The sequence below is a fragment of the Carettochelys insculpta genome, chromosome 24 (genome assembly GCF_033958435.1).
Source record: "Carettochelys insculpta isolate YL-2023 chromosome 24, ASM3395843v1, whole genome shotgun sequence".
In the NCBI taxonomy this organism is placed as follows: domain Eukaryota; kingdom Metazoa; phylum Chordata; order Testudines; family Carettochelyidae; genus Carettochelys; species Carettochelys insculpta.
In genome coordinates this window covers 12,432,951-12,459,481 of record NC_134160.1, presented here as the reverse complement: position 1 = coordinate 12,459,481, position 26,531 = coordinate 12,432,951, and the positions used below count along the sequence as shown (strand labels likewise).

The 26,531-nt window shown below is 47.2% G+C and overlaps 1 protein-coding gene across 25 annotated transcripts in view; it reads right to left on the bottom strand.

Annotated features, from left to right (window-relative positions):
* Positions 1-26,531, bottom strand: part of EPB41 (erythrocyte membrane protein band 4.1) — a 217,682-nt gene that overhangs the window by 81,982 nt on the left and 109,169 nt on the right. For 24 of the 25 annotated variants that reach the window (XM_074976554.1, XM_074976553.1, XM_074976561.1 and 21 more), the window contains 3 exons: positions 20,794-20,836; positions 5,532-5,607; positions 4,563-4,781 (listed from right to left, as the gene is read on the bottom strand). In XM_074976554.1, the coding sequence (XP_074832655.1) occupies positions 4,563-4,781; positions 5,532-5,607; positions 20,794-20,836 (338 nt within the window). Of the gene's footprint in view, positions 1-3,080; positions 3,086-4,562; positions 4,782-5,531; positions 5,608-20,793; positions 20,837-26,531 lie in introns of those variants that run through there. The other variant, XM_074976578.1, reaches the window with a different exon arrangement.

The window sequence follows — 26,531 nt, the reverse complement described above, 5'->3', positions numbered from 1 at the left end:
TCGAAGTGTGCGGGGTCCTTTCAAAAACAACTCCATGTAGAAGAGCCACGTGATCGAAAGTAGCACTTTCGAAGTGCCATGGCAGCCATTATGCTAATGAGATGCTGCATATTCATGGCAGCACCTCATTAGTATTTTTTGATTAGGTTCATTGTCATGCCACTTTCGAAGTTCTAGGGCTAGTGTAGACATAGCCTTGATGTCTCTCTACCTGCCTAGATTGCTTCTGCGGGGATGTGGTCTGGACGAGGTGCTTTTTTTACTTTTTAGATGGGCAATGTCTTTTCTGATTTCTTCTTCTGTAGGTCTGCTGCTGTTAATTTGCAGCAGTGTATTTGCAGGTGGTAACTCAGGAGGTTCCATGTGGGCAGGGTGGTTCAGCAGCTTTTCAAAGTGTTCCTTCCATCTGCTGAGCTGCTTGCTTGGATTTGTCAGCACACGCCCCTCATTATCCTGAACTGAATGATCCACTGTACGCCATAACTCAGCTAGCTTCCATGTGATGTTCTAGAGCTCTTTCAAGTTTCTCTGTCCTGCAGCTTGTCTAGCTTGCTGTGCAAGGTTTTCCACAAAGTTCTTCTTGTCCCACTTTACAGCCTTTTTAACTTATTTGTTGGCTTCTGAATAGAGTATCTGAGCTTCCACCTTGGCTGCTCTTGTTTTGCTGTTGTTGACTGCTGCTTTTCTGTCCTTTTGTTCCTTCACTATTCTCAGACCTTGTGCTGTGATCCATTCTTTGTGACACCTTGTCCTCTTTCCCAATGTTTTATTGCACGTTTCTTTCCAGGCTGTTTTGGTGTGTTCCCAATTTTGTTCCATAGTAGCATCTTTGGGATGAAGGTTGCCAGAAGTACATATCTATTAGACTGTTCCACTTGGAAACCAGCTCTAGTCTCTAAATCTTTCAGCTGCTCTGTGTTGAATCTCAATCCCAGCTTGGTCACTTCTGTGGTGTTCCTCTTGAAATTGAGTTTTACCATGACCAAATGGTGGTCTGAACTTACATCTGCTCCTCTTCTAACACGGACGTCCTGCATTGATTTTCTGAAAGAACTGCTGACACAGATACGATCAATCTGGTTTTCTGACTGGTGGCCCAGTGAAACCCAAGTGATCTTATGGATCCTTTTGTGTGGAAAAACACTACCACCTATCATCATTCCATTGAAGTACAGAAGTCACTGAAGTGCTCTCCATTTTCATTAATGTTGCCTCGGCCTTCTTTTCCCATGGTCTGTTCTCTACCTGTATTTATGCTTCCAATTTTCATACTGAAGTTGCCCATCAAAATCAACATATCCTTTTGCTTTCTGGTTCACCACACTTTGTAGTTTCTCACAGAAGTGTGTGTTACATTCCTCAAATGCTTCATTTGTTGGTGCATTATATTGGGCAACTAGTACTTTCCGTAATTTAGTGCGGAATCTGACTGTGATGTGTGATGATACCGCTGTCCACTCCATTAAAGCACCAGATGCCTCTCTTGATAACATAAAGCCCACACCTTCTGTGTGTGGTGAACCATCTTCTTCATGTCCTGAATAGATAACGGCCTTCACCTGTTGCCAGGCATATCTGCCCATCTTGCTTCACACAAGCCCAAAACTGCAAGCTTGTACTGTTTCATCTCCACTGCAATCTGTGCTGTCTTCCCTGCTTGATACATGGTCCAAATATTCCAAATACCAAACTGGGTCCTTGTCCTGGTTGAGAGAAGAGTCACCCGTGAGGTAGCTTCTTTTCAGCTTTCCCTGTCATGCTTCGTACACAATTTGAGTGGACTGTCATCTCCTCTCAAGATTTGTGTAGTTGGAGGTTTCTTTGTAGATGTTTCTGTAACTTTTGCCTTTTTTTTTTTTTTTTTTTTTAAAAAAAAACACAGAAAGGATTGTTAAGCCTAAGTCAACCCCTTTACCTCGGGGAGAGGGGTCCAAATTTGTCTGGTCTCTACCCTTTGACCTGTCCAGTTTGTTGTGAAGGATGGTTACTTTTAAATCCTCTACTGAATGCCACGGGAGGTTAAAGTGTTCCCCTATTGGGTTAACTGATGTTCCCTTTCTTGATGTCCAATTTGTGCCTGATTATCCTTTAGCACAGAAACTGTCCAGTTTGTCCAATATATGTCCACAATCACCCTGACTGTTCACCCTCATTTATAATAGTAACTTTTTTTTGGCAGCAATTTTCTTAGATATATACACCTGTATTTCCACTCCAGTCCATCTGATAAAGTGGGTTTTACTTCAGGTGGTCAAGCTGCACTGGTCCACGTGCCATGATCAAGTCATATGGTTGCCTTCTCATAGCTTCTTGGACACAGTGCTGGGTGCACCCTGGTTCCTGATCTTGGACGATCAGCTGAACACCATGCAGGTAGCTAGCCAAAGATTTCTGACTGGTGAGGGGAGCATCCTTCCCCATCCTAGGGACAAGCAGCCAATAGGGGATCCCTTGCGGACATAGCAGATGAGCTGCAACCCAGTCAGCCAATGGCTTTGGGTGCATGAGCTGCTGGGACCTATGCTTCAGGACACAACCTCACAATTGTCTTGGTCTTCCTTGCCATTGGTTTCCAGCCTTGCCTTGATCAAGCTAATGTGCAACAGCATTTCCATGTAAAACTATCACACACAGGCTCTTCCTTGCATAATTGCCTCTACATCCTTCTCTTTTCACTTCCATCTCATTTCATTCTCATTCCCATGACTCAAGCCCTTTGGTGATCAGTGAGTGATGATGGGGGGCAGGTTTGTGTGGCTGGAAGCTTCTAGTCACAATCTGGAATGGAGGAAGCAGCTGCATGATGGATATTGCTCACTTGGAGCAGACATAAGTGTGCCCTGACAGCTGTAGTTGTGATTGAGCAGCCCTATTTAGGATCCGCCCTGCTCACCCCAAACGAGGCAGGGGGCTAGAAAGGTGCCCTAAAAAAAGTTAGTCTCAATCCAGCCTGCCTGGTTACTGCAGCCAGGGGGAACACTTTTCAATTCGCAGGGACAAAAATAAGAGGAAAACATTTACACTTGGATTTGGAACCTGGAATGTCAGGACACTGGCAAATAGCAACGAGTTTGACTGACCTGAGTACCAAGCAGTCCTCACTGCTTGAGACCTGAGGAGATTCAATGCTGAGGTCACTGCTTTGAATGAGATCTGGCTAGCTGATGAGGGCCAGATTAGGAGAAACTGGTGGAGGCTATACCTTTGTTTGAAGCCATCAACACAAAGATGAGCACCACATGCACAGCATCGACTTTGCTATTAATAGCCTTATGTGAAGCTTAGGTGAGCACACTACTGATGTCAATGAACATCTAATGATGCTACATCTTAAAATGGCCAACAACCAGTTCATGACAGTAGTCAGCGCTTACACTCCCACCCTACAAGCTGATGAAAATACCAAGGAATGCTTCTATGTGCATCTCAATAGCATCATCAGAGCTGTCCATAGAGAAGACAAGTTTGTGCTTCTTAGAGACTTCAGTGCCGGAGTAGGCATGCACTACCATCTGTGGAATGGTGTCATTGGGAGAGAAGGAATAGAAAAAATTAACTCAAATGGTCATCGTCTTCTCACACTCTGTGCTGATTATGGTCTTGTTATAACAAACACCTTGTTCCAGAATAAGTATCATCTCAACACCTCCTGGCAACACCCACAGTTGGGACACTGGCACCTGCTTATGTCATCCTCTAGTCTTGGGACCATGCTGATGTCCACATCACTCATGGTATGATCCATGCTGATGAGTGCTGGACGGACTAGCAACAAACACAGTCCTTTATATCGCTTAGACTAGCATCAAGGCTTATGCCCTGATAAATCCATTAATCTATAAGGTACTTCAGGACTCGGTTTTTCCAAAATTGGCATTCTTAAAAATGTTTTTAAAAGTTTCTCAGAATTCTTCTAAAAATGACTTGTTCTAACAGGAAGGAAGAAAATCCTTTTACTAACCAACAGCTGCTGGACATTTTCAGGATAGTCTCACTAGTTTTGGACTCACCGTTTTCAGCAATTCCTTCGTTACTTTTTAAATTGTGGTAGTGCCTACAACTCCCATTGTGCTCAAGACCATACAAACAAAACAAAGACAATCCCTGCCCCAAAGAGCCTATGATCATAACAGCAAACAAAAGGCAGACAAAAATGGGAGTCTGAAGGGCGAGGTGGGAGGGAAATTCCAAAGGCTACATTTTGGAAGTACAGAGCCTCAAGAGAAAATTAATAGTGCATGACCAGTTTGGAACATTTTCCACTGTCTGATTTCCTCATTGCAGTAGTAAGATATTTTATGCAAAGCAAGTGAAATATAAATTCTGAAAGAACACTCTGTGCCTATTTAGTCTATTCTTTTACTGAAAGCAGAGGGTTTTTCTTTGCAACCTGAAAATTCATCTGTGAAACTAATTCTCCCTCTAGCTGTAATTTTGTTTGAGACTCATTGAAGATTATGGACCTGAAGATAAAACAGAATTTGGGAAAATACTAAATGTCTATCATTCTATTTACTCATTTTACACAGTGGCAGAAGAGACAAGACAAGAGCTGGACTCACCTGTATGTTTTATGTAGTTCCATAACTTTTTCTTCAAGTTCCTTTGTCTGGTTTGGAGCCAGTTTAAATTCACTGACATAATCTGTGCCATGTAATTCTGGGTCATAATCTCCCAATTCAGACTGGACTGTGTAAGAGCTCAGGAGGGCCAATGTTGCAAAGGAACAGGGCAGACGCCCTGTAACAATATCATGTCTGAGCTGAAGACATAAATAATACCTATGGGGAAAACCAGAAGATGCGATTTTAATTGAGAATACAAAAGGGTAACTTTGAGATTAAGCTTCTGAGAAAAACAAAAATGAAGGCCACTTTTTATGCTGCTAAATGGTAAAGAGTGGTATCTGTATTGGCTTAAGGGGGAAAAAAAAAAAACAGAGTTAGCGCACCCTCTTTGTTCAATGGATAAGAGCAATCTGAAAGTAAGAATAACCACAATTTTTTTTTCCTTTAAATCATCCCCTTCAAAATGGAGTAGGGGATGCTTTTGATAATGGAATTAAGATTTTGTTCAAGGCGTTTAGAAATACATGTTGGTAAAAGTACACGCTCCTCCCCGTGCATCCAAAATCTACATAAATATCTTGCACACATAGCCTTCAGCGCAGAGAGGCTAACACAACATAGCCAGAACGATGCAAATCCTATACAGAAAAAGTTCTCCATGTTAACTAAATAAAAAAACTCAGCCATGGTGCTTCCACTAAGATATGCAACATATTTCCACATTTTACACATAGAAATTGAATCATTAAAGACAGCTGCTCTGAGTGGCTACATAGCGTTGAGGCCTGAGTATGTCTAGTCCTATAGGATTAACTCAAATATATTTAAACACAAAGATTTATAAATAGCTTGAGTTTTTAGCTGAAAATCAAAATATTATGCACTTCTACTGTACTTTCCTCTCTCTATACTGTACTAACAGGCTGATTAGCGAAATTAATGGGTAATAAATTACGTCTTTACCTTGTTATATCCTCTGTCAGCTGTGCTGGATCTGGTGGATAAAATTTCACATTAAATGTAAAGTTCCAGGGGCCTCCTATAATTAGAAACAGACAAGTTTTGAAAATTTACAACAAAAATCTTCACAACACAGACATTTATATAAATATGAATACCAAATCTGATTATTTTTAAACTATTAAAGCATTTTAATTATGACATTTGAAATACTGATTACAGAATGTAATTTAAAGAAAAGTGATAAAATCTCTGCTAGGCATTAAGTTAAGTAAATGAAAACATCTTTTATGGATGCAACATGTAAGCAGACCATGTGGAGGTAAACATTCACATAAAAGACATCTCAGATAATATAAAACATCTGGAATTCCCTTCTTTTGGAATCTACTGCTCATAAAACATTGTATACATCTCTGTTTCCTAGAGAGGTGATAAAGTACGAATAGAGGTCAATCCGCGGTGTGGGTTAATGAATTAGAATTTCACCATCAAAGACTAGGCTAAGTCTACACAACACGATTAATTCAAATTTATTAAAACTGATTTTGTAACACTCGGTTTTATAAATTTGAATTTGAGTACCTTCACTTCCACAAATATGCCACCCATATATGCACCACCCGACCCACCCCCCGGCTCAGTTCCTTCTTGCCGGCTACTTCGACAGCGGGGAAGGTGGGAGGGTTTTGGAATGGACATGAGCAACACATCTCGAAGAACACCAGTTACAGAACAGGTAACTGCCTTTTCTTCTTCAAGTGATTGCTCATGTGCATTCCAATTTGGGTGAATGCAAGCCAATGTCTAGGAGGTGGGGTCAGAGCCCCAAAAGGAATGCAGGGCAGCCCTGCCCACTACAGCATCTTCCAGTGCATGCTGCGTAACACGCTGCAAACGTGTGAATAGAGGACCAAGTGGCTGCCCTGCAGATGTCCTGGACAGGGACCTTGGCCAAGAATGCCGCAGAGGATGCCTGTGCCCTAGTGGAGTGATCCCTGATTGGGGCGGAGGAGAACCCCCGCCAACTCTCTGATACAGGCTACTATCCAAGAGGAGATCCGCTGAGAGGAGGCTGGGTGCCCTGTCATCACGTCTGCCACTGCAAACTAGCAACTGCTGCGACATTCAGAAGGTTTTGGTCCTGCCCACATAGCAGACCAGTGCCCTCCGGACATCCAAGGTGTTTAGACTCTGCTCCCATGGGGAGGCATACGGCTTTGGATAAAACATAGATAAGGTGACATCTTGGTTAATGTGGAAAGGGGAGACCACCTCAGGCAGAAACACAAGGGCTTTCTCTCAGCCTGACCTTATCTTTGTGCAACACCATATAAAGCGGGTCCACAGTCAGGGACCTGAGCTCTGACACCCTTCTGCCTGAGGTAATGGCCACCAGGAATGCCACTTTGTAGGTAAGGAACAACATAGAACAGGAGGCGAGAGGTTCAAATGGGGAAACCATTAGCCTAGACAAAACCAAATTAAGGTCCCATATTGGCAGGGGGCCCTGAACCTGTGGTTTGCCTCTTCCCATTCCCTTCACAAACCTTTTTACCACCAGGTCTGAGAAGACCGATGACCTCCCAGCCCCTGGGTGAAATGCCGAAAGAGCTGCCAAGTGCACTTTTAGGGAGGATAGTGACAGCCCTGTCTGGCTTAGGGCCAGCAAATAGTCTAGGATACGTGGTATTGGGGCCTCTCACAGGGATAACCCCTTTTGAGCGGCCCGTATGGTAAACCTTTTCCATTTGGCTACCTATGCTACCCTCGTTTCCCGCTGTTCAGCAATACTTCCCTGACAGGTTCGGAGCAGGCCAGCTCGACCGGTCTCAACCATGGAGCATCCATGCTGTGAGATGCAGTGCCTGGAGATTGGGGTGCCGCAGTCTCCCTTCCTCCTGTGTCAGCAGGTCCGGGTGCAGCGGCAGCAGCTCCGGGGCGCGAGTGGACATCTCCAAGAGGGTCGAGTACCAGTGTTGTCGAGCCCAGGCTGGGGCCACCAGTAAAACTGATGCTCGGGCTGACCAAATTTTCAAACAGTGTTCGGTAGATAGGCATACAGCAATGGACCCAAAGGCTTCTAAGGCCTCTGCCCAAGAGCCTGGACTTTGGTTCTGATAAGAGCAGAATGTCCTGCACTTCACATTGAGATGAGTGGCAAAGAGGTCTACCTGGGGACGTCCCCACCTCTGGTAAGTTGAACTCAGTACTTCGGTGTGTAATGACAACTTGTGGTCCATGAAGGACCTGCTGAGGCGGTATGCTAGGGAGTTGTCAGCCCCAGGCAGGCAGAACACCCTCAGGAGAATCTGGTGCTGGATGCAGAAGTCCTAGAGCGCAAGGGTCTCGAGACACAGGGGCAATAAGCGTGCATCCCCTTGTTTGTTTATGTAGTACATTGCTGTAGTGTTGTCTGTGCTGACTGCGACACACTGCCCCCTCCATTCATTCTGAAACACTTTGCACGCCAGCCGAACTCCTCTGAGCTCCCGCACATTTATGTGGAGCTGAGCCTTGGTCTTGCTCCACACGGCCTGAGTCTAGCAGTCCCCCGAGTGTGCCCCCCCAGCCCAGATCCGAGGCATCTGTGACCAGGGAGAGGGAGAGTTGCGGGGGATTGAAGGGCACTCCCATGCAGACTGACTCGGCCTCTAGCCACCAGTGTAATGCCATCAACACTCTTGGGGGGACTGTAACTAACTTGTCTATGTTGTCCCTGACAGGTCTGTATACTGAGGCAAGCCACAGCTGAAAGGGGCACATTCGTAACCTGGCACGCTGGACTACAAACATGCATGCCACCATTTGTCCCAACAGCCTGAGGCATCCCCTGGCTGTTATGGTTGGGCACCTGATCAGGCCTTGGATGCAAGATGCCATGGCTTGGACCCTGCTCTGGGGCAGAAGGGCCCTGGCTTGCTCTGCATCTAGTCAGGTGCCCACAAACTCCGTGACCAGAGTTGGGGCTAGCACAGACTTTACCTCATTCACTAGGATGCCTAACATGTCAAATGTTTCTCTTATCAGCTGAACACGTCTCGTCACCTGTCTCTGTGACCGACCTCTGATCAGCCAGTCATCTAGGCAGGGGAACAGGTGCACTCCCTGCCTGTGTAAGAAGGCTGCCACTACTTACATATATTTGGTAAAGACTTTCAGGGCTGAGGAGAGGCCAAAAGGAAGGACTGTGAACTGGTAATGGTCCTTCCCCAGCACAAACTGGAGGAACCTCCTGTGAGGCGGATAAATTGCTATATGGAAATACATGTCTTGTAAGTCGAGAGTGGCAAACCAGTCCCCTCGTTCCAGCATTGGGATGATTATGCCCAAGGATCTCATACGAAACTTTATCTTTTTCACAAGTTTGTTCAGGTTTCACAGGCCAAAGATTGGCTGTAGCCCCTCTTTCACTTTCGGGATTAGAAAATAGTGGGAATAACATTCCTGGCCCCAGAATTCCTGGGGAACTTCCTCTATAGCCCCCTTTTGTAGGAAGGCCCCCACCTCCTGCCTGAGAACTGCCTCGTGAGAGGGGTCCCTGAAGAGGGACAGGGAAGCAGGGTGGAAAGGGAAGTAGGAAGAAAATTGGATAGCATATCCCTTTTTTACCGTGCGGAGGACCCACTGGTCCGACATTATGCTGCACCATGCACAGTAGAATGGGGATAGGTGGGGTGAAAATAAATACTGAGCTGGAACTGTGGGGATGACTGGTGTGTCACTCCCGACTGCCCCATCAAAACTGGTGTTTAGACCCCGGTGGGGGTTTCTGGTTGTTCTGGTCCCATGTCCAGCAACCCTGATGTTTCCTATTATGGTGGCCCCTTCTCCTGTTCCCATCCTGCTGTTGTTGTGGGAACTGTCTGAACTGGGGCCTCAGGGTAAAATGTCTTCTCTGGGTCACCAGTGTACATAGACCCAGTGAGCGTAGGGTGGTCCATGAGTCCTTCCTACTATGACGCCTCGTCAGTTTTTTCTGAAAATAGGCAGGGTCCCTCAAAAGGGAGGTCCTGAATGGACTGCTGCACCTCCTATAAGAGTTTTGAGACGTAAAGCCATGCCCCCTTTCTCATGGCTATACCCAAGGCCATGACCCTGGTGGCCATCTCTAGATATGAGTCTCTTCTCCTCCATGAGGGCCATAAATTCTGACTTGGTGTCTGGTGGGAGCAGCTCAGCAAAATGGTCCATGGAGTTGGCCGTATTGTATGCATACCTGCTAACCATGGCTTGCTGGTTAGCAATTCTCAACTGGAGGCCACCTGTAGAATAAACTTTCCTACTGTACAGGTCTAATCTTTTGGCCTCTTTGTTTTTAGGGGAAGGTCCCTGGACCACCTGCCTCTCCCTATTGTTCACAGCATCCACAACAAGGGAGTCAGGGGAGGATGGGTGAACAGATATTCATTTCCTTGGGCTGGGAAAAATACCAGCGCTCATTTTTCCTAGCCGTGAGCAAGGCTGAGGCCGGGGTCTGCCACACTGTCTTGGCTGTGTTGGCAATTGTCTTTATAATAGCCAGTGCTACCCTGGATAGTCCAGACTTTGCAAGGATGTTTGTAACAGGGTCTATTTCATCCCTGACCTCTTCCGCCTGCACCCCCAGACTCTGGGCCACCCTCCTCAACAGCTGCTGGTACACTCCTCCATCCTCCAGTGCCAGGGGTGCAGAGGATCCAGCTAGTGCCTCATCTGGGGAGGAAGAGAACAAGGGCATCACATTCTCCAAGCCCACCGGTACAGGAGGTTCCAGCACTTCCATCTGAGTCCCCGGCACCATGATTTGCAGTGCCGTGCTCAGTGCCTGGGGTGAAGGGCCCCCTAGTGGTCTCTGGTACGGTGCCATAAAGACGGGAGCACTCTGCACTTGGGATGGCACCGGTTCTGTCGGTGCCGGCGCCCACTGCACAACAGTCCCCAGTGCCTGCAGTGGCGGTGCCCACGCTTGTGTTGCTTCTGACTGCAGTGCCGGTGTCAGTGCTGTCGTCGGCGCCAACGATTCCACTTGCTCTCTCAGTGGGGATCCCAAGCAGCAGTCGGTGCTGATCTCGGCACCTGAGAAGTGCCAGGCGCCCTGAACGGGAGTCCCACATCTCACCCTTGTGCCTCATGGATTGCCCACGGGGTCCAGAAAGGCCATTGTGGGGCACCTTGGGGGTCCTTTGCCATTCCCACTCTAAGGGGCGTCAGGAGTGGTGTCAATGCCCGCTGTGTTGAGATGACCTCGTACTCCCACTCCGAGCTGAGCTGGAGTAAAATGAGTTGGACACGGGCTCTGACACCGACGACGATGGTGGTGCTGAGGGTCCCACAGCTTCCGCTGGTTCTTGTGCGCTCTGCACCGCCTGCACAGCACCAAGGGAGGCAACCATTTCCTGGGGACTCACCGGTGTCAGGAACCATGCCGGGGTCCCTAGAGCCTGACCAGGCGCCTGGAACTGGGGTGATGAAGGCTCCCAGTGTGGCATCTGTAGCGGTATCGTAATTTGTAGGAGGCCCTACACAGTGCTAAAGGCCTCCAGCGTCAAGGGCAGTCTGGGAGAGCGTGGGCTCCCGCCTTGCACTGGAGTCGACGCCTGCACCTCAAGACCCCAGTCACTGTGCAATCTGGCGGACCCCCCCAAAGCCTGTCTTCACCCTCTTCTCTCCTGGGATCGACCCTGGTCCCGTCTTCTCTTTTTGCGAGGCACCAGAGACTGGCTCTTATGGAGCCGGGAGGCGCTAGGCGCCGAGTCCTGCTCTGAGTGCCTGGAGCTTTCCGACAGCACCAACTGTGCCAAATCACTCTGCGCCAACAATGTGGTGCTCTGCGTTCCCGCTGGGGAAACGTCCAGGTGCAAGGCTGATTCCATTATTAGAACCTTCAGCCTTTGAGCTCTATCTTTTAAAGTCCTAGGCTTGAAGGCCTTGCAAACAGAGCAGCGCTCCCAGCGGGGAGCCTCACTGAGGAAACTCAAACACACCTTATGCGGGTCACTTTTGCGCATTCATTTGCCACATTCTGAACAGTTTTTAAACCCTGGGGAGTCAGGCATCCCCTGGCACCGAGGCGCCAAGAGGGTTAAAGACCCACCTCAGCTTACTAGGTGCTAAGAAGAGCTATTTACCTATGAAAGATAACTATCTGAACTATTTACAACTAATTAAAACAAAGGCTACCAGCCAACGCTCAACAATGAGGGAGCTCCAGCAACTGACAGCATGGGAAGAAGGAACTGAGCAGGGGGTGGGTCAGGAGGTACATATATGGGCGCCCACACGGGCACCACTCCACGGGGCGCCACACTGACCCTAGGGCTACCAGCCAGGGCAAAAAGCTTCTGGCAACTGGGTATGTGCCCAGCACACACCCAAATTGGAATGCACATGAGCAATCACTCGAAGAAGAATCTCTAGCTTTTACAACTGAAACATCAAAGGTTTTACAAACAGCAGCAGGTGTCTGTCATCTCAACTGGCCCTACAGCCATTTTTCCCTGTGTTAAGGGGCCCAAAGCTTGAAGAACAGGAAATATGGAAAAGATTAGGAAAAAGATTTTTGGCTTCTCACTTCACTACACAGAGTTGTCCAATGTGGGGGATGGGGCTTGCCAAATTTCAACAAGCAGTGTTGGTCAAACAGGGGGACCCGTATCACCATAGCAGGGTGTGGGGTCTGTGAATGCAGAGCCAGTTGACATTGTCCCCCCCAAGTGGCAACAAGCCCCCGAAAATCTTTCCTGTCTTTGTAGCACTCATTGCATGCAAGCCAGGACATGGTGCTGCCTGACAGCATGGTCCACGCTAAACAACAGACATCCTTTTATTGGGTTGGGGGCTAGCCATGTGATGTGGATGAGCACTGAAAAAAAAATCCAAGTGCTCAGCTTGCAAGGTAGAGACAGAACTATGATCTCCATGTTGGGGCTATTTTTAATGGGTAGATGCGCTCACAGAGCTGATAGCAAAGAAAGAAAAAAGTTTTCAGTCTCTGATACAAGCATGATCCCAAAGCCATTGGTTTCCTGGTGTCAAATTCAAATTTGTGGGCTTCCTGTTACCTAATTCCTGCACACCTGGAGAGAAGTGGAGATGGAAGAGGCCAGAGTGGAGGACTGTGGGGCATTGTGGGATACATATGGGACATCTCTGGAGGCTAATAAAGTCTATTAATAGACATGGACTGTCTTAAATTCAACTTTATCATGTAATGTAGACACAGCCTAAAGTAAGAAGAAAAAGGTGTTTAGTGGTTAAAAGTTGGCCCAGGCCACAGAGTCACCCTATAAATTCAATACAAAATGTCACTCTAAATCAAGAAACACCCACAGCTAGAAAGACAAAGGTTTTTCTGGTCAAGAGTGAAAAGCTTTAATATAGCTGAATTACAAGGGTTATGTCATATTTTCAGAGACAATACTAAGCTCTAATTAGTGTTATCAGTATTACTTCTGAGAGCACTACATTTATATTCAAAACATATGCTTAACCACTGTTCAAATAAATCACATCTAACAAATAAAGATGCACAATTGTATGCTTATTTTTCAATTTATACAAAAAATGAAACTTTTCACAAACTCTCTGGAAGTCCCAGTGCATTTGGCAATTCTGAATTAAACAAACTGAAAAATAAAATAATTTAAAAATACAAACATAATGTTCCAATGAAGCACCTTACCGTAATAATTACATTGTGTGGACATTAAAGCTGCCCTTCTTTCCTTACTTTAAAGGGTATAGATATCAAGGTCATAGATCTAAAGATTTATTTTGTCCAGGGTTCAGAATGAAGTCACTTTTTCCTCAAAGGGAATAATCAATTTTTCCTTTAGATAGCTGACCAGAAGGGCGGAGGCATTACATATTTCAGTCGGGGAATTCTAAAATTGCAGCAAAAACCTGAGTCAAATATGACTTCACTCATTACCCTCCAATTCAATAATTTAAAATGGTACTTAATTCAGGAAGGCAAGTTTTCCTAATTTGGTTTCTTAAAGGTTTAATATGTCTGAAATGAGGCTACATGTGGGGGGATAATGGGACAAACTACGTGGCCTGAATTTACAGACTTGCCTTTTACTCAACACTAACTGAGTTAGAGATCAATTCTGCCATTTTCATTGTGCTGAATAAGTTTAAAACTAAAACAGATGGAAAGTCACTCCCAGTGAACAAGAGCACAAATATTCTCACAACTTGTTTGTAAAAAAGAGAAGTTACTCACCGTAGTAACGGTGGTTCTTCGAGATGTGTCCCCGTGGGTGCTCCACCATAGGTGACGGCTTGGCCGGCGCCGCAGATCGGATCTTCCAAGCAGTTTCTGCCGGACCGCGCATGCGCCGGTACGCGCCGCTCCCTGGCGCGCTCCTGGCCATGTGCGCGATCCGGTCCCCGCCAGTTCCTCGACCAACCGCCTCGGTTGCCCCTGCAAAACACTAACAGAGATCCGAAGCGGGGAGGATGGGCGGGAAGTGGAGCACCCACGGGGACACATCTCGAAGAACCACCGTTACTACGGTGAGTAACTTCTCTTTCTTCTTCGAGTGTCCCCGTGGGTGCTCCACCATAGGTGACTACCCAGCAGTAACCCAGATAGGTGGTGGGTAATCGGATTATGTGCAGCTGGTCCCCGAGAGGACCGCTGCAGAGAGACGGGTATCCTCTTGGAATACCCTGTGAAGGGCGTAATGTTTGGCGAACGTGTCGTAGGATGACCAGGTCGCCGCTCTGCAAATGTCTTTCAATGCAACGCCCTTGAAAAAGGCTGTTGATGCTGCCACCGCCCTGGTGGAATGAGCCCTGGGAGTGGCCGACAAAGGAGTCTTTCTGAGCTCGTAGCACATTTTTATGCAGGATACAATGTGCTTTGAGATTCTCTGCGATGAGAGACCTTCTCCTTTAGATTTGGGAGCGAGGGAGACCAGGAGTCTATCCGATTTTCGGAAGGACTTGGTCCTGTCTACGTAGAAGGCTAGCGCCCTCCTCACATCCAGGAGGTGTAGGCGCGCCTCTTCGCTGGAGTTATGAGGCTTTGGATAGAACGAGGGTAGAACAATAGGTTCATTGATGTGAAACTCGGAAGAAACTTTGGGAACAAAGGCTGGATGCAGCCGTATGGTTACCGCCTCCTTGGAAAAGACAGTGCAGGGTGGCGTTGCCATGACTGCCGCAAGCTCGCTCACCCGACGGGCTGACGTAATTGCAAGAAGAAAGGTCGTCTTTACTGTAAGGAGGCGAAGGGGAACCGTGGCCAAGGGCTCGAACGGTGGTCCCATGAGTGTGGTAAGCACCAGGTCCAAGCTCCACGAAGGTGGAATCGGTTTCCGAGGGGGGTATAGGTTTACCAACCCTTTGAGGAACCTGGTAACCATAGGGTGGGCGAACACCGTGTGCCCTCCCTCCTCATGTCTGAACGCCGAGATGGCGGCCAGGTGGACCTTTAACGAGGATAGCGAGAGTCCTGCTCTCTTGAGGTCCAGTAAATACTCTAGAATTGTAGGTATAGGCACCGAAAGGGGGGCCAGCTGCTTGGTAGAACACCAAGCCATGAAGCGAGTCCATTTTTGTTTGTAGGTTTTCCTAGTGGAAGTCCTCCTGCTACTTTCTAGGACTTGCTGTACTTCCACTGTGCATGTGCTCTCTAGGGAGCTGAGCCATGGATTAGCCACGCTTGCAGTCGCAGGCTTTGGGGGTGCGGATGCACTATGGACCCCTGGGCTTGCGTGAGCAGGTCCGGCGCCACCGGAAGAGGCATCGGTGGGCGGTCCGACAGGCGCAGGAGTAGGGGGAACCATGGTTGGCGATCCCATGTTGGGACTATCAGGATCATCCGAGCCTTGTCTCTCCTGGCTTTTTGCAGAACCTTGTGGATCAGCACTGCGGGGGGAAACGCGTAAAGCAGGGGGCCTCCCCACGGGATCGCGAACGCGTCCCCCAGGGACCCCCGGCCCAGCCCTGCTCTGGAGGAGAATCGTGGGCACTGTTTGTTGTGCTGAGTGGCAAACAGATCTATTTGGGGAAACCCCCATGCGTGGAAAATAGGCCGTAGTAGATCGGGACGGATCTGCCACTCGTGGGTGAGCGCAAAACGTCTGCTCAACTGGTCTGCCTTCACGTTGTGCGTGCCCGGCAAGTAGGAGGCTCTCAGGATTATATCGTGGGCGATGCACCAGTTCCATAGGCGGATTGCTTCCGCGCATAAGGTACGGGATCGAGCTCCTCCTTGCCTGTTTATGTAAAACATGGTGGAGGTATTGTCTGTACTGATCCCGACGACTTTGCCTTGTATACGGTCTCGAAAGTGTTTGCAGGCGTTGAACACTGCTCTGAGCTCTAAAACATTGATATGCAGAGACTGTTCCGTGGGTGACCACAGTCCTTGAGCCACCTCTTCGCCCATGTGCGCTCCCCACCCTATGAGGGAGGTATCCGTAGTGAGGAAAACCGATATTTGCGGCTGATGGAAGGGTACCCCTGTTAGCAAGTTCCCGGGGTTTACCCACCATTGCAGGGATTCGCGCACCCCAGGTGGGGGCGACACCACCCTGTGAACGGTGTGTACTGCCGGCTTGTATACACTTGCCAGCCAATGTTGCATGCCGCGCATGTGCAACCTGGCGTTCTGTACCACAAACGTAGCCGCTGCCATGTGGCCCAGCAGCTGCAAGCACGTCAAGACCGGCACCGTAGGGCTGAAGGTGATGACCTGCACGAGGGAACCGATGGCTCGAAAGCGAGCCTCTGGAAGGTATACTCTCGCCGAGACTGAGTTTATGCGAGCCCCTATGAACTCTATGTCCTGTGAGGGGTCTATCTTTGATTTTGCCATATTGATAACCAGGCCAAGTGCGGAGAACGTGTTTGCTGTGACGCGTATCATGCGGAGAACCTCCCTTTTCGAGGTCCCTTTGAGCAGGCAGTCGTCCAGATACGGGAAAATAAACACCCCCTGTCTGTGCAGGTAGGCTGACACCACTGCCAAGGTCTTGGTGAAGACTCTGGGGGCCGAGGAAAGGCCAAACGGCAGGACCTTGTATTGGAAGTGTTCGTTGCCCACCATGAACCGGAGAAAACGTCGGTGAGCCGGATGAATGGTTATGTGGAAGTACGCGTCTTGTAGATCGAGGGCTGCGAACCAGTCTCCATCGTCCAGTGCTGTAAGGATGGAGGCAATAGTGATCATCCGAAAACGTTGCTTGCGCAGATACCTGTTGAGGCCACGAAGGTCTAAGATGGGCCTCCAGCCTCCTGTTTTTTTCTCCGTCAGGAAATACCGAGAGTAGAACCCTTTCCCTTGCAGTTGCTCCGGCACCTTTTCCACCGCCCCTATGAACTCTAGGTGGGCCACCTCCTGCCTGAGCCTGGCTACATGGGAGGCCTCCTGGGGGTGGGGCTTGGGCGGGGGTCGCGGCGGCGGGAGCGACTGGAAGGGGATGGCGTACCCCGTGGCTATGATCTCCAGCACCCATTTGTCTGTGGTGATCCTTTGCCACTGGTCGTAGAATGGTCGGAGGCGATGGTGAAAAAGTCGTTTCGGATGATCTTGTGCAATGGTGGTGATGGCGCAGCCCTGGATTTGTATGTCAAACTTGTGGCCTTTGGCCCCGCCCCGAGGACGTACGGCCCTGTTGTGAGCGTCGCCTGGGGGTTCTGTACTGCTGGTGCTGCTGATGCCGCCCTTGCTCGTAACCCCTGTGATACTGGGGGCGCTGTTGCTGGTATTGGTACCGCCTTTGCTGTGGGTAGTACCTTTTCTTTGAGTATGGAGGGGTGTAAATCCCCAGGGTCCTGAGTGTGGCTCTTGAGTCTTTACTGGAATGAAGGACCGAGTCAGTTGATTCAGCAAACAGCTTCTGCAAGTCGAAGGGAAGGTCGATTATCTTCGCCTGCAGATCTCTCGGTATGCCCGAGGTCTGGAGCCAGGACTCCCGTCGCATCACCACTGCAGTTGCTGTGGAACGTGCTGCCGTGTCCGCAACGTCCAAAGCAATCTGAACTTCCATCCTCGCAGCCGCGTAGCCCTCTTGCACTATGGCCTTGAGGACCGGCTTTTTGTCCTCTGGAAGCGAGTCCATGAGGGAAGTTAGTCTGGCATAGTTGTCGAAATTATGGTTCGCCAAGTGCGCTGCATAATTTGCCATTCGCAAGGTTAAAGTGGAGGAGGAGTAGACCTTTCTGCCGAACAGCTCTAGCTTCTTGGCATCTCTGTCCATTCCCCCTGTTTTAAATTGAGATGTTTTTAATCTTTGCTGCGAGGACTCCACCACCAAGGAGTTTGGCTGGGGGTGGCTAAACAAGAACTCCATGCCCTTCGCCGGCACGAAGTATTTCTTATCCGCTCTCTTTTGGACAGGCGGAATAGTTGCCGGGGTCTGCCATATGGTAGTGGCGGACTCCAAGATCGCTTCATCAAGCGGGATTGCTACTCTGGAGGAGGCCGGGGAGCTCAAATTTTTAAGGAGCTTATGATGTTTCTCTTGCACTTGTGCTGTCTGGATGCCTTGCGTGAAAGCTACCCTCTTAAACAGCTCCTGAAACTGTTTGAGATCGTCCTTGGGATGGACGTCCCCTAAGGCCGTGGCCTCATCCGGGGAGGAAAACGAGGAACCGCTGGGGTACATTTCTTTGGACCCTTCCGGTTCTTGATGGTGATGGTGCGCCCTCTCGCTGGAGGTTTGCGAGGGAAAATCTCGTGGGTCCACGGCCAGCCCCCCCTGGGATGCTTGAGTCTCCGTCCCCGATCGCGATTGCCCTCGGGGGTACGAGGTAATATGTGGGGATCTCCCCCTGGTAGATTGCCGATGGTGTCCATGCCCCGCGTGGAAGGGACGACCATGGTAGTATAGGCACTGTTCCTGGGAAGGTGACCTTGACCATTCCCTTTGCACGTACCCTGTGTGTCTGGGAGAGGGGGATTGTCGAGACACTGGAGAGAGCGATTTTGCATAATAGTCCAGCGATTCAAATCCCAGGAAGGGCGAGGGGGGTGCCAGCCATGGGGAGGCTGATTGCAGGAAAGGAGAAGGGGGCTCCGGGTAGGCTAGGGGGGGCCCCTGCCTTCTGGTTGGAGTCTGCAACATGAGCGGAGGGCTGTGAGAGAAGAGCTCCACAGCCCTGTCTGGAGAGGGGCTGCAATGCCTCCTCTTGTGTGCAGCCTTCCCCCTCCCTTGAGGAGGTAACTCCGCCCCCTGATGGGCGGGGGATCCCGGCCCCGTCGGCACCGTGCTAGGCACGCTCGAGGGCGGTGCCACACGTGCGGAGTCCTTGTGCGCCTGCGGGCTACGTGCCTGCGCTCCCTGCACCGCCGGTTCCCCGGGGATCGGTGCCGCTGTCTGCGGTGCCGCTGGTACCGGCGCTTGCTTAGCCGCCGCCCTGCCTGCGGTGCGGGGCGGCTGGCTGATCATCGGAGGCTGAGCCGCTTCCACGTGGCTCTCCGTGCCGCCGCCGATCAGCTGTTGCTGCGGCTGGGGGCTGCTCGCTCCTCCCGTCCCGCTCACTGTTACTGCCGGCAGGGATCGGGTTGGAGAAACTTTCCTCCGTTTTTGCGCAGATGGAGTGAGGGAGGCAGCTTTCCTTCTAAGGGCCCCGGAGGGTCCCTCCTGCTGCGGCCGCTCCGGCACGTCTGGCTGGAGGGCCTTGTCAAGAAGCAGCAGTTTAATTCTCATCTCCCTGTCTCTCCGTGCTCTGGTCGTTAACTTTGCACAGAAGGCGCATTTTTGTGCCACATGGGACTCCCCCAGGCACCTTATGCATAGACTGTGCCCATCGGACACTGGCATCGCCTCTCGGCAGGACTCACATTTTTTAAAGCCTGAGGCGGACATTGTTGGTGAGTCTTTGAGTTTGCTTGTGGGTACTTAGCACTTCTTTGTGCTGTTTCCCCGTCCGATGGCCTGCCTCCGCAGGAGGGCTGATGGCCCTAGCTCCCGGCCTCCGGCGCTGGTTACTGGGACTGGCTTGAGCTGTCCCTCCGTAGCTTTTTTTTTTTTTTTTTTTTTGCAAAATAACAACCGGTTACTTATGGTAACCTAAGAACTGAAAAACTTTAAAGAGAAAAACAAATAAAGTCGTTGAATACGCTATGTGGCTTTAGCCTAGTCGGATTCCGTCTGCAGCCGACGGCGGTTGAGAGGAATTGGCGGGGACCGGATCGCGCACATGGCCAGGAGCGCGCCAGGGAGCGGCGCGTACCGGCGCATGCGCGGTCCGGCAGAAACTGCTTGGAAGATCCGATCTGCGGCGCCGGCCAAGCCGTCACCTATGGTGGAGCACCCACGGGGACACTCGAAGAAGAAGCATTGTTCACTTTTTAACATCTGTATCTTAAATCATGTCATTTTTCCAGTAAGACCATTTAAATTTACTTCAATCTGCTGCACCAAACAAGGCTTCCTTTAAATATCCTGCTCTAGGTCTGTGCAGCAGTCTCACAATACTGTATTTTTGCTACTACGGTCACAAAGGAGAAAAGCCTGGTACACAAACAATGGCCATTTTTAAAAATGTACAACTGTAATAAGGAAGCTTTCCCAAAGTTGTACATTAATCCCAATGGAATTTAGCCTCTTTTATATCACACACAGAACTTCATCAGTTCATAGTTTTGTTGAAATCTCCTTCCTTTTCTCCCTGCAAACCTGCACAGAATTTCACTTTCGCTGCAGTAAGAATCCCTGAGTGTGCATATTCTTCGAAGAAAAGCTGGTCTCTGAAAATGAATCTTCATGGACACAGGTCCAATATCTGAAGACGTTATAGACTATTTCTGCTTATTCCATGAGACATTCATCCTGACACTGTTCAAGCCATCTGTTCAAGTCAGCTACCATTTGGATGCTCGAACAGTTCTGAAGAATCTACAAATGTTTACTACAGCATATACTTATCTTTTCCCCTTTCTCATCTCCTTATTCATCTTTAATTGATTCTCCATGACATGCATCTTTTCCGCCTACGCTAGCAGGCTGAAAGAGATCTACTAATTCTGAACTGCACTACAGAATTACAGTATTTGTCTGCCTCCTGACAACGTATTGTAGGATATTTGTCATTCGAAAGAAGTTGCCATCCTTTTCTTAAACTAAGCAAATTAAGTCTTTTTTTTTTTTTTTTAAAAAAAAAAAAAAAAAGAGTGCACACTGTTTAAATGTGTGCTGATTCTTGCCAAGCACCCTTACAAGAACTCTAACTGTTCTTTGGAGGTTCTTCAAATTGTTGGGCAAAGCTATAAATATCTTCTTGTTTAAAATTAAGACGATTGAGATGAACTCACTCCACTTACCATGAACTTGTTTTTTTATTTCTTTTGCAGAATCCAGCCATGTCTGTAAGAAGTGAAAATAGTAAAATTCACATGGTTGACATGTATTAAGAGAAACACCACAGGAAACAGTACTGCCAACCAAATGCAAACAAAACGGGGTCTTGCAATGTGTGTATACCTTCAGTATTTTATAATATCCATCCACCCCAGTATTACCCTACTATACTGCTCATACACACATACAACATCCTCAGTTTCTCTTTTATTTGTATATTTCAGTATGCTCACTCCAGCCTACTCCCTCATCATGGCACTCATCTACAGGGAATTCAAAGTGGAGAAGGGGAAAGGATGGGATGAAGGGCAATGGCAGATTTTATAATTTTTGTCCCCCCAGGAGCCAGTTGGTACATATATACTGTGTACATGACCAAGTAATGCCAAAGGCCATGAAAGCTCTCTCTGTTAAAAAAAACCTTCACTTACCTCAGCTCCTACAATAGCCTTGAACAAGAAAGTGCTAAGCTACAGTTAGTCATTAGGAAGAGAAAGGCACAGATATATAAAGGTTTTAACACTGCCATTTTCTCACAACCCCAAACCTACACAACCTTCCACAGTCTAGGATGTATTGCTCATGCTCATTCAGATTTTTAGGTAGACAGGTAAGCTCCTCTATGTAAAGTCTTTATTAAAGACAATTTTATGATGTACTGGAGTAAGTGAAGATATCTGCTATGATGGCCAAAACTTTTGGGACATATAATGACAGTGGGTGGAGAAGAAGGAATAATCTCTTTGAAAAGGCGCTGCTTGATCAGAATTACATACTTAAGACATTTTTGTCTAGTTTCCTCAGTCATTGATAATTTCTCTCTCTTGTATTTGTATGTTTAGGGAGTGAGGAGATGGTACAGAATTGATACTAGTGAAATTATCTCACAGACCTGCTGTGATAGGATGGGGTTTCTGGACACAGCTCGAGAAATCAATCCAGGGTACATTTGCTTAAAATCCAGGCTACTTACAGCCCCAGGCTGGGATTTCCTTCTCACTAAGGCAAATCCAATCAGCCACAACAGCACCTCTGCAAGCCTTCTGGCCAGCCAGAAGCCACACAAGCAAACCCACAGACTTCCCAGCTGCTTCACCAGCCCAAACCAACAATCCCCAAATTCAAGTGAGTGGTTATTAAACCTGTTTCACACAACACAACACAGATTCTTCTGGACCCCCAAAAAGCCCAACCCCAGACACCAGTCAATATATACTTGGATCTTACCCAAAACCACATGCTCACCAGTTCTTTAGTTATAAGTATTTAAAAATGTATTAATAAAAAAGAAAGAACAGGGTTAGAGAGAAGAATTGTCAAAGCAATACTTTACATACATCAGTCATAACTACTAATGTAGGCCAGAGATGGTGTTTGCTGATTCTTGAAAGTCTCTGAAAATTCATTTCAGGTTACATAGATTCAGTTATTGGAACACTGTAGATCCGGCCTGCTGGGGTCCACATGCTGGGACATGGACCGTTGGAGACCACAAGACAAAAGATCCAAGATGGACATTGCTAAGTCCACATCGTCACTTTGAGGGATGGGCCCCTAGTCTAGATAGGCTTAACTCATGGTACTGAAAAACAAAGATAGTACCTGCCAGGGCCCATTTTATAGTTCTTCAGATGCAGAGGGAAAATTCCATTCTTTTGACATAGGTCTTGGCTTACCACCTGCCCCAGTGGGTTACTGAGCTATAATTCCAATCATTGCAGTCCCAGTAGGAAAACCCCATCTTCACAAAATGGGTGGTGGCCGTCTCGGTCTTTGCTCAGTCTATTGTCCTGGCTGCAGTGGAAACCCACCTCTCATTACGAGCCTCCGCACTGAAACATTTCTAATACAGCTGCAGAGCTAAAAGTCTCTAACTTTACATACAAGAGTGATACAGACATACAAGTAGCGTATATAGATTCAGGACACCATCAGCTTTCCTTAGACACCTCACATCCTCCCCCCCACCCCCCAGCATAATATTTGGGCCAAAAGCCACACTGGGCATTAAAATGGCTTCCATGCCCAATATAAAAATCCAGTCATGTGACACCTGCCAATGCCCTTCATTCAATAGTAATCTATGAAAGCCCAGTCAGGGACCCCTTCTTAGCAGCAACTAACACCTGCGCCACACTGTACGGATACAGTGCAATATGGATAACCATCTTCTAAAGCCAGAATTAAACCATCAAATTCACAGTCATGTGACTTAAGCAGGATTCTTTCTTCTGAGGTGGAAAAACTTGCATGCCTAACCCATCCAGTCCTCTAAGCTTGGCTTTCTTAATCTACCACAGCATAGTTAAGTTTACATGCGTACTGCTACTACTGTGGATAGGGTTAATTTAAAGTCATTGTTAAAAAAATGTTCTCTTCTGATCTTTAAAAATACAGCTATGAAACCCATGAAAAACAAGGCCCACAGACTATCAGTATAGCATTTCTGGGGGTCTATTGTTTTGTCAGCACTGCAATTTTAAATGTAAGTGCTGATGCTACAAATGCTAGTTTTCTCCAATGAGAATGGGACAGCCTAGCTCCTGGCTCTAACGCAGCCCAAGTGCAGTCATGCATTCATGGAACTCATCCCGTCTGCCTAATCCAACAGACAATGAAGGGTTCAGTAATTAATGATACTCTTATCCAATGCTGTTTCATGAATCAGTGGAAAACAATTCTCCCTTTCAAATTAATCTAAACTCTAATATAAACTCCTTCAGTGCTGAACAGTCCCTCTTCTATTCACTTTCCCACACTGGAAAAATAGCAGGGGAAAGAGACCTTTGGGGGGGACATTTTGGTTTATTGCTGAAGGTGAAAATATTATATCCAAATATTTCTACATGTACATGTACAGACAGACACATGCCCTCATGCCAGACCCTAGCCATCACTTTGAAGGAGATTGAGAAATTGATTTGTTTAAGACTCCGATGAAAACCATTTTAGCTGGTAAATCAAATAACTAGTTGAGGATTGTTTAGAGAGCACTGGCAGTGCCAGATGGCATGTCAGACTTTGAAGTTTATAGTGTATTAAACAAATATACATGTATAAGGCAATTATCCCAAAAGAGCAAATAGTGGCTGCAAACATGAAGTTTATTCCAGACTGGAATTAAAATCTGTATCAAGCAGCTGTTTAACTCTCTCATTCTTGGTATTTTAAGTGACAATAAATCTTTCACACCAAACAATCCTGCAGACAGTGTGCCCTCACTCTTGGAAATTTTTAAGAAATTACAGCAGCCAACTCTGAACCAGACAGCAAGTGAGTAAAAAAACCATGTATATAAAATTATGTTTTCAAATAAGACAATGCAATTAGCTTTTTCCACTCCTCCCCTTGACTCAAAAAGGATGGATATAAAGAAAGGAAGACAAAAGTGGAAGTTATTCTTCCCACAACACAAAATACATTATTTAAAAGACTTAACCTGAACAACTTGACGTTTCTTCCTTAGAAGTATCTAACCACTTTTTACATATAATAGATTCCATTAAGCATGGAATAAACAACTGAGGGAGTGAAAGCAAATCCCAAATGACAAAATAAAAACAAAGCTGAGACACCAGTTGACACTAAAGTTGATATTCTGCTAGATGTCCACAAGAATAATCTTCTTTGTATTCGTGGTATCTTTTAAAGGTTTGGTTTCTTCAGCCCACCATAGCAAAATACTACAGTAAACCTTTCCATATCTCGCAACCCTGGGACCAGGAGTTTGCTGGATATGCAAATATTCCAGTTAATGGAGGTCCTAACTGAGGAGAGGCACAGGCAGGGGTCAGTGCCCCACCCATAAGAAAGTTCAGCTCCTCCCACTCCCCAAGTACTGGCTCCCCACAACTGCTGCTCTGGTTATTTAGGCAGGGACAGCGGGAGCCACTAGCAAGGATTGCACGTAGCCACATGGTGTGGGGAGACACTGGCAGGACTCAAAAGATTGCCGCATGGTGAAAGGAGCCCAACTGCCACTCTGCAGCCAACCTGTTGCCTAGACATCAGGTTCCTATGAGTGCCCCAGCCGGTGCTGGAAGGAACAGCCACAGCATAGCAGGACTTGCCTAGCAGCTCTGAGTGGAGAGCTACCAATAAACCCACCCAGCCTGGGAGGCTCCCACAGCATCTCAGAACTGTCCGGGGGGGGAGGGGGAGGGGGTGCAGGGACATTCAGGGTTTGCAGACATTATGCCAGTTATCTGAGTGTTCCAGTTGATCAAATACTGCATGAACAAGAGTTTAGTGTATATCACAAGCAATTTCAAACATGTGAAACGGGGGTAGACAGAATATCAGCCATGAAAAGTCTTTGGTACACTGTAAATCAGCTAACAATTTGAAATCAGTCCTGAGGCAGGTTTAATTTTTACTAAACAAGACTGTACTTAACTTCTACGTAAAGTACATGGATTTGTTAAATAGTACATAAAGGACTTAAAACAAACAGTACAAAACTGCATAAATCTAACCAAAATCTAAATAAAACTGACCAATTTGAATAGTAACAGAGAGGAAGCCATGCTAGTCTATACGCTATCAAAACAAGAAGCAGTCAGGTAGCACTTTAAAGACTAGCAAAATGGTTTATTAGGTGAGCTTTCGTGGGACAGACCCACTTCTTCAGACCATAGCCAGACCAGAACAGACTCAATAGTTAAGGGACAGAGAACCAAAAACAGTAAGCAAGGAGGACAAATCAGAAAAAGATAATCAAGATGAGCAAATCAGAGAGTGGAGGGGTGTGGGGGGGGAAGGTCAAGAATTAGATTGAGCCAAGTATGCAGACAAGCCCCTATAGTGACTCAGAAAGTTCCCATCACAATTTAAACCATGTGTTAATGTGCCAAATTTGAATATAAAAGCCAGCTCAGATGTTTCTCTTTCCAAAACGGTGCGATAATTCCTTTTCAGTAACACACATACCTTGAGGTCATTGACAGAATGCCCCATTCCATTAAAATGTTGACTAACTGGTTTGTGGATCTGGAGTGTTTTGATGTCTGTTTTGTGCCCAGTGACCCTTTGTCTAAGGGAGTTAGAAGTCTGTCCAATACACAAAGCGTCTGGGCATTGTTGGCACATGACGACATATATGATGTTAGCAGAGGAGCATGAGAAAGTGCCTGTGATTCTGTGAGTAACCTATCACGCTGTTTTGGAAAGAGAAACATCTGAGCTGGCTTTTATATTCAAATTTGGCACATTAACACATGGTTTAAATTGTGATGGGAACTTTCTGAGTCACTATAGGGGCTTGTCTGCATACTTGGCTCAATCTAATTCTTGACCTTCCCCCCCCACACCCCTCCACTCTCTGATTTGCTCATCTTGATTATCTTTTTCTGATTTGTCCTCCTTGCTTACTGTTTTTGGTTCTCTGTCCCTTAACTATTGAGTCTGTTCTGGTCTGGCTATGGTCTGAAGAAGTGGGTCTGTCCCACGAAAGCTCACCTAATAAACCATTTTGCTAGTCTTTAAAGTGCTACTTGACTGCTTTTTGTTTTGACCAATTTGAGTTACAGTATGAATAATTTAACTTCTAAATCAGCAAATACATTGAAATGCATTGCCTCAGTAAATATTTACATGGTTTAATATTTTCCAGGGATTTTCCAGACTGGGATTAAAATATAGAAAGCATTAATATTTAATCCCTGTCAGTGACAAGCCTCAATTTGAAACATTAATCCAGAGT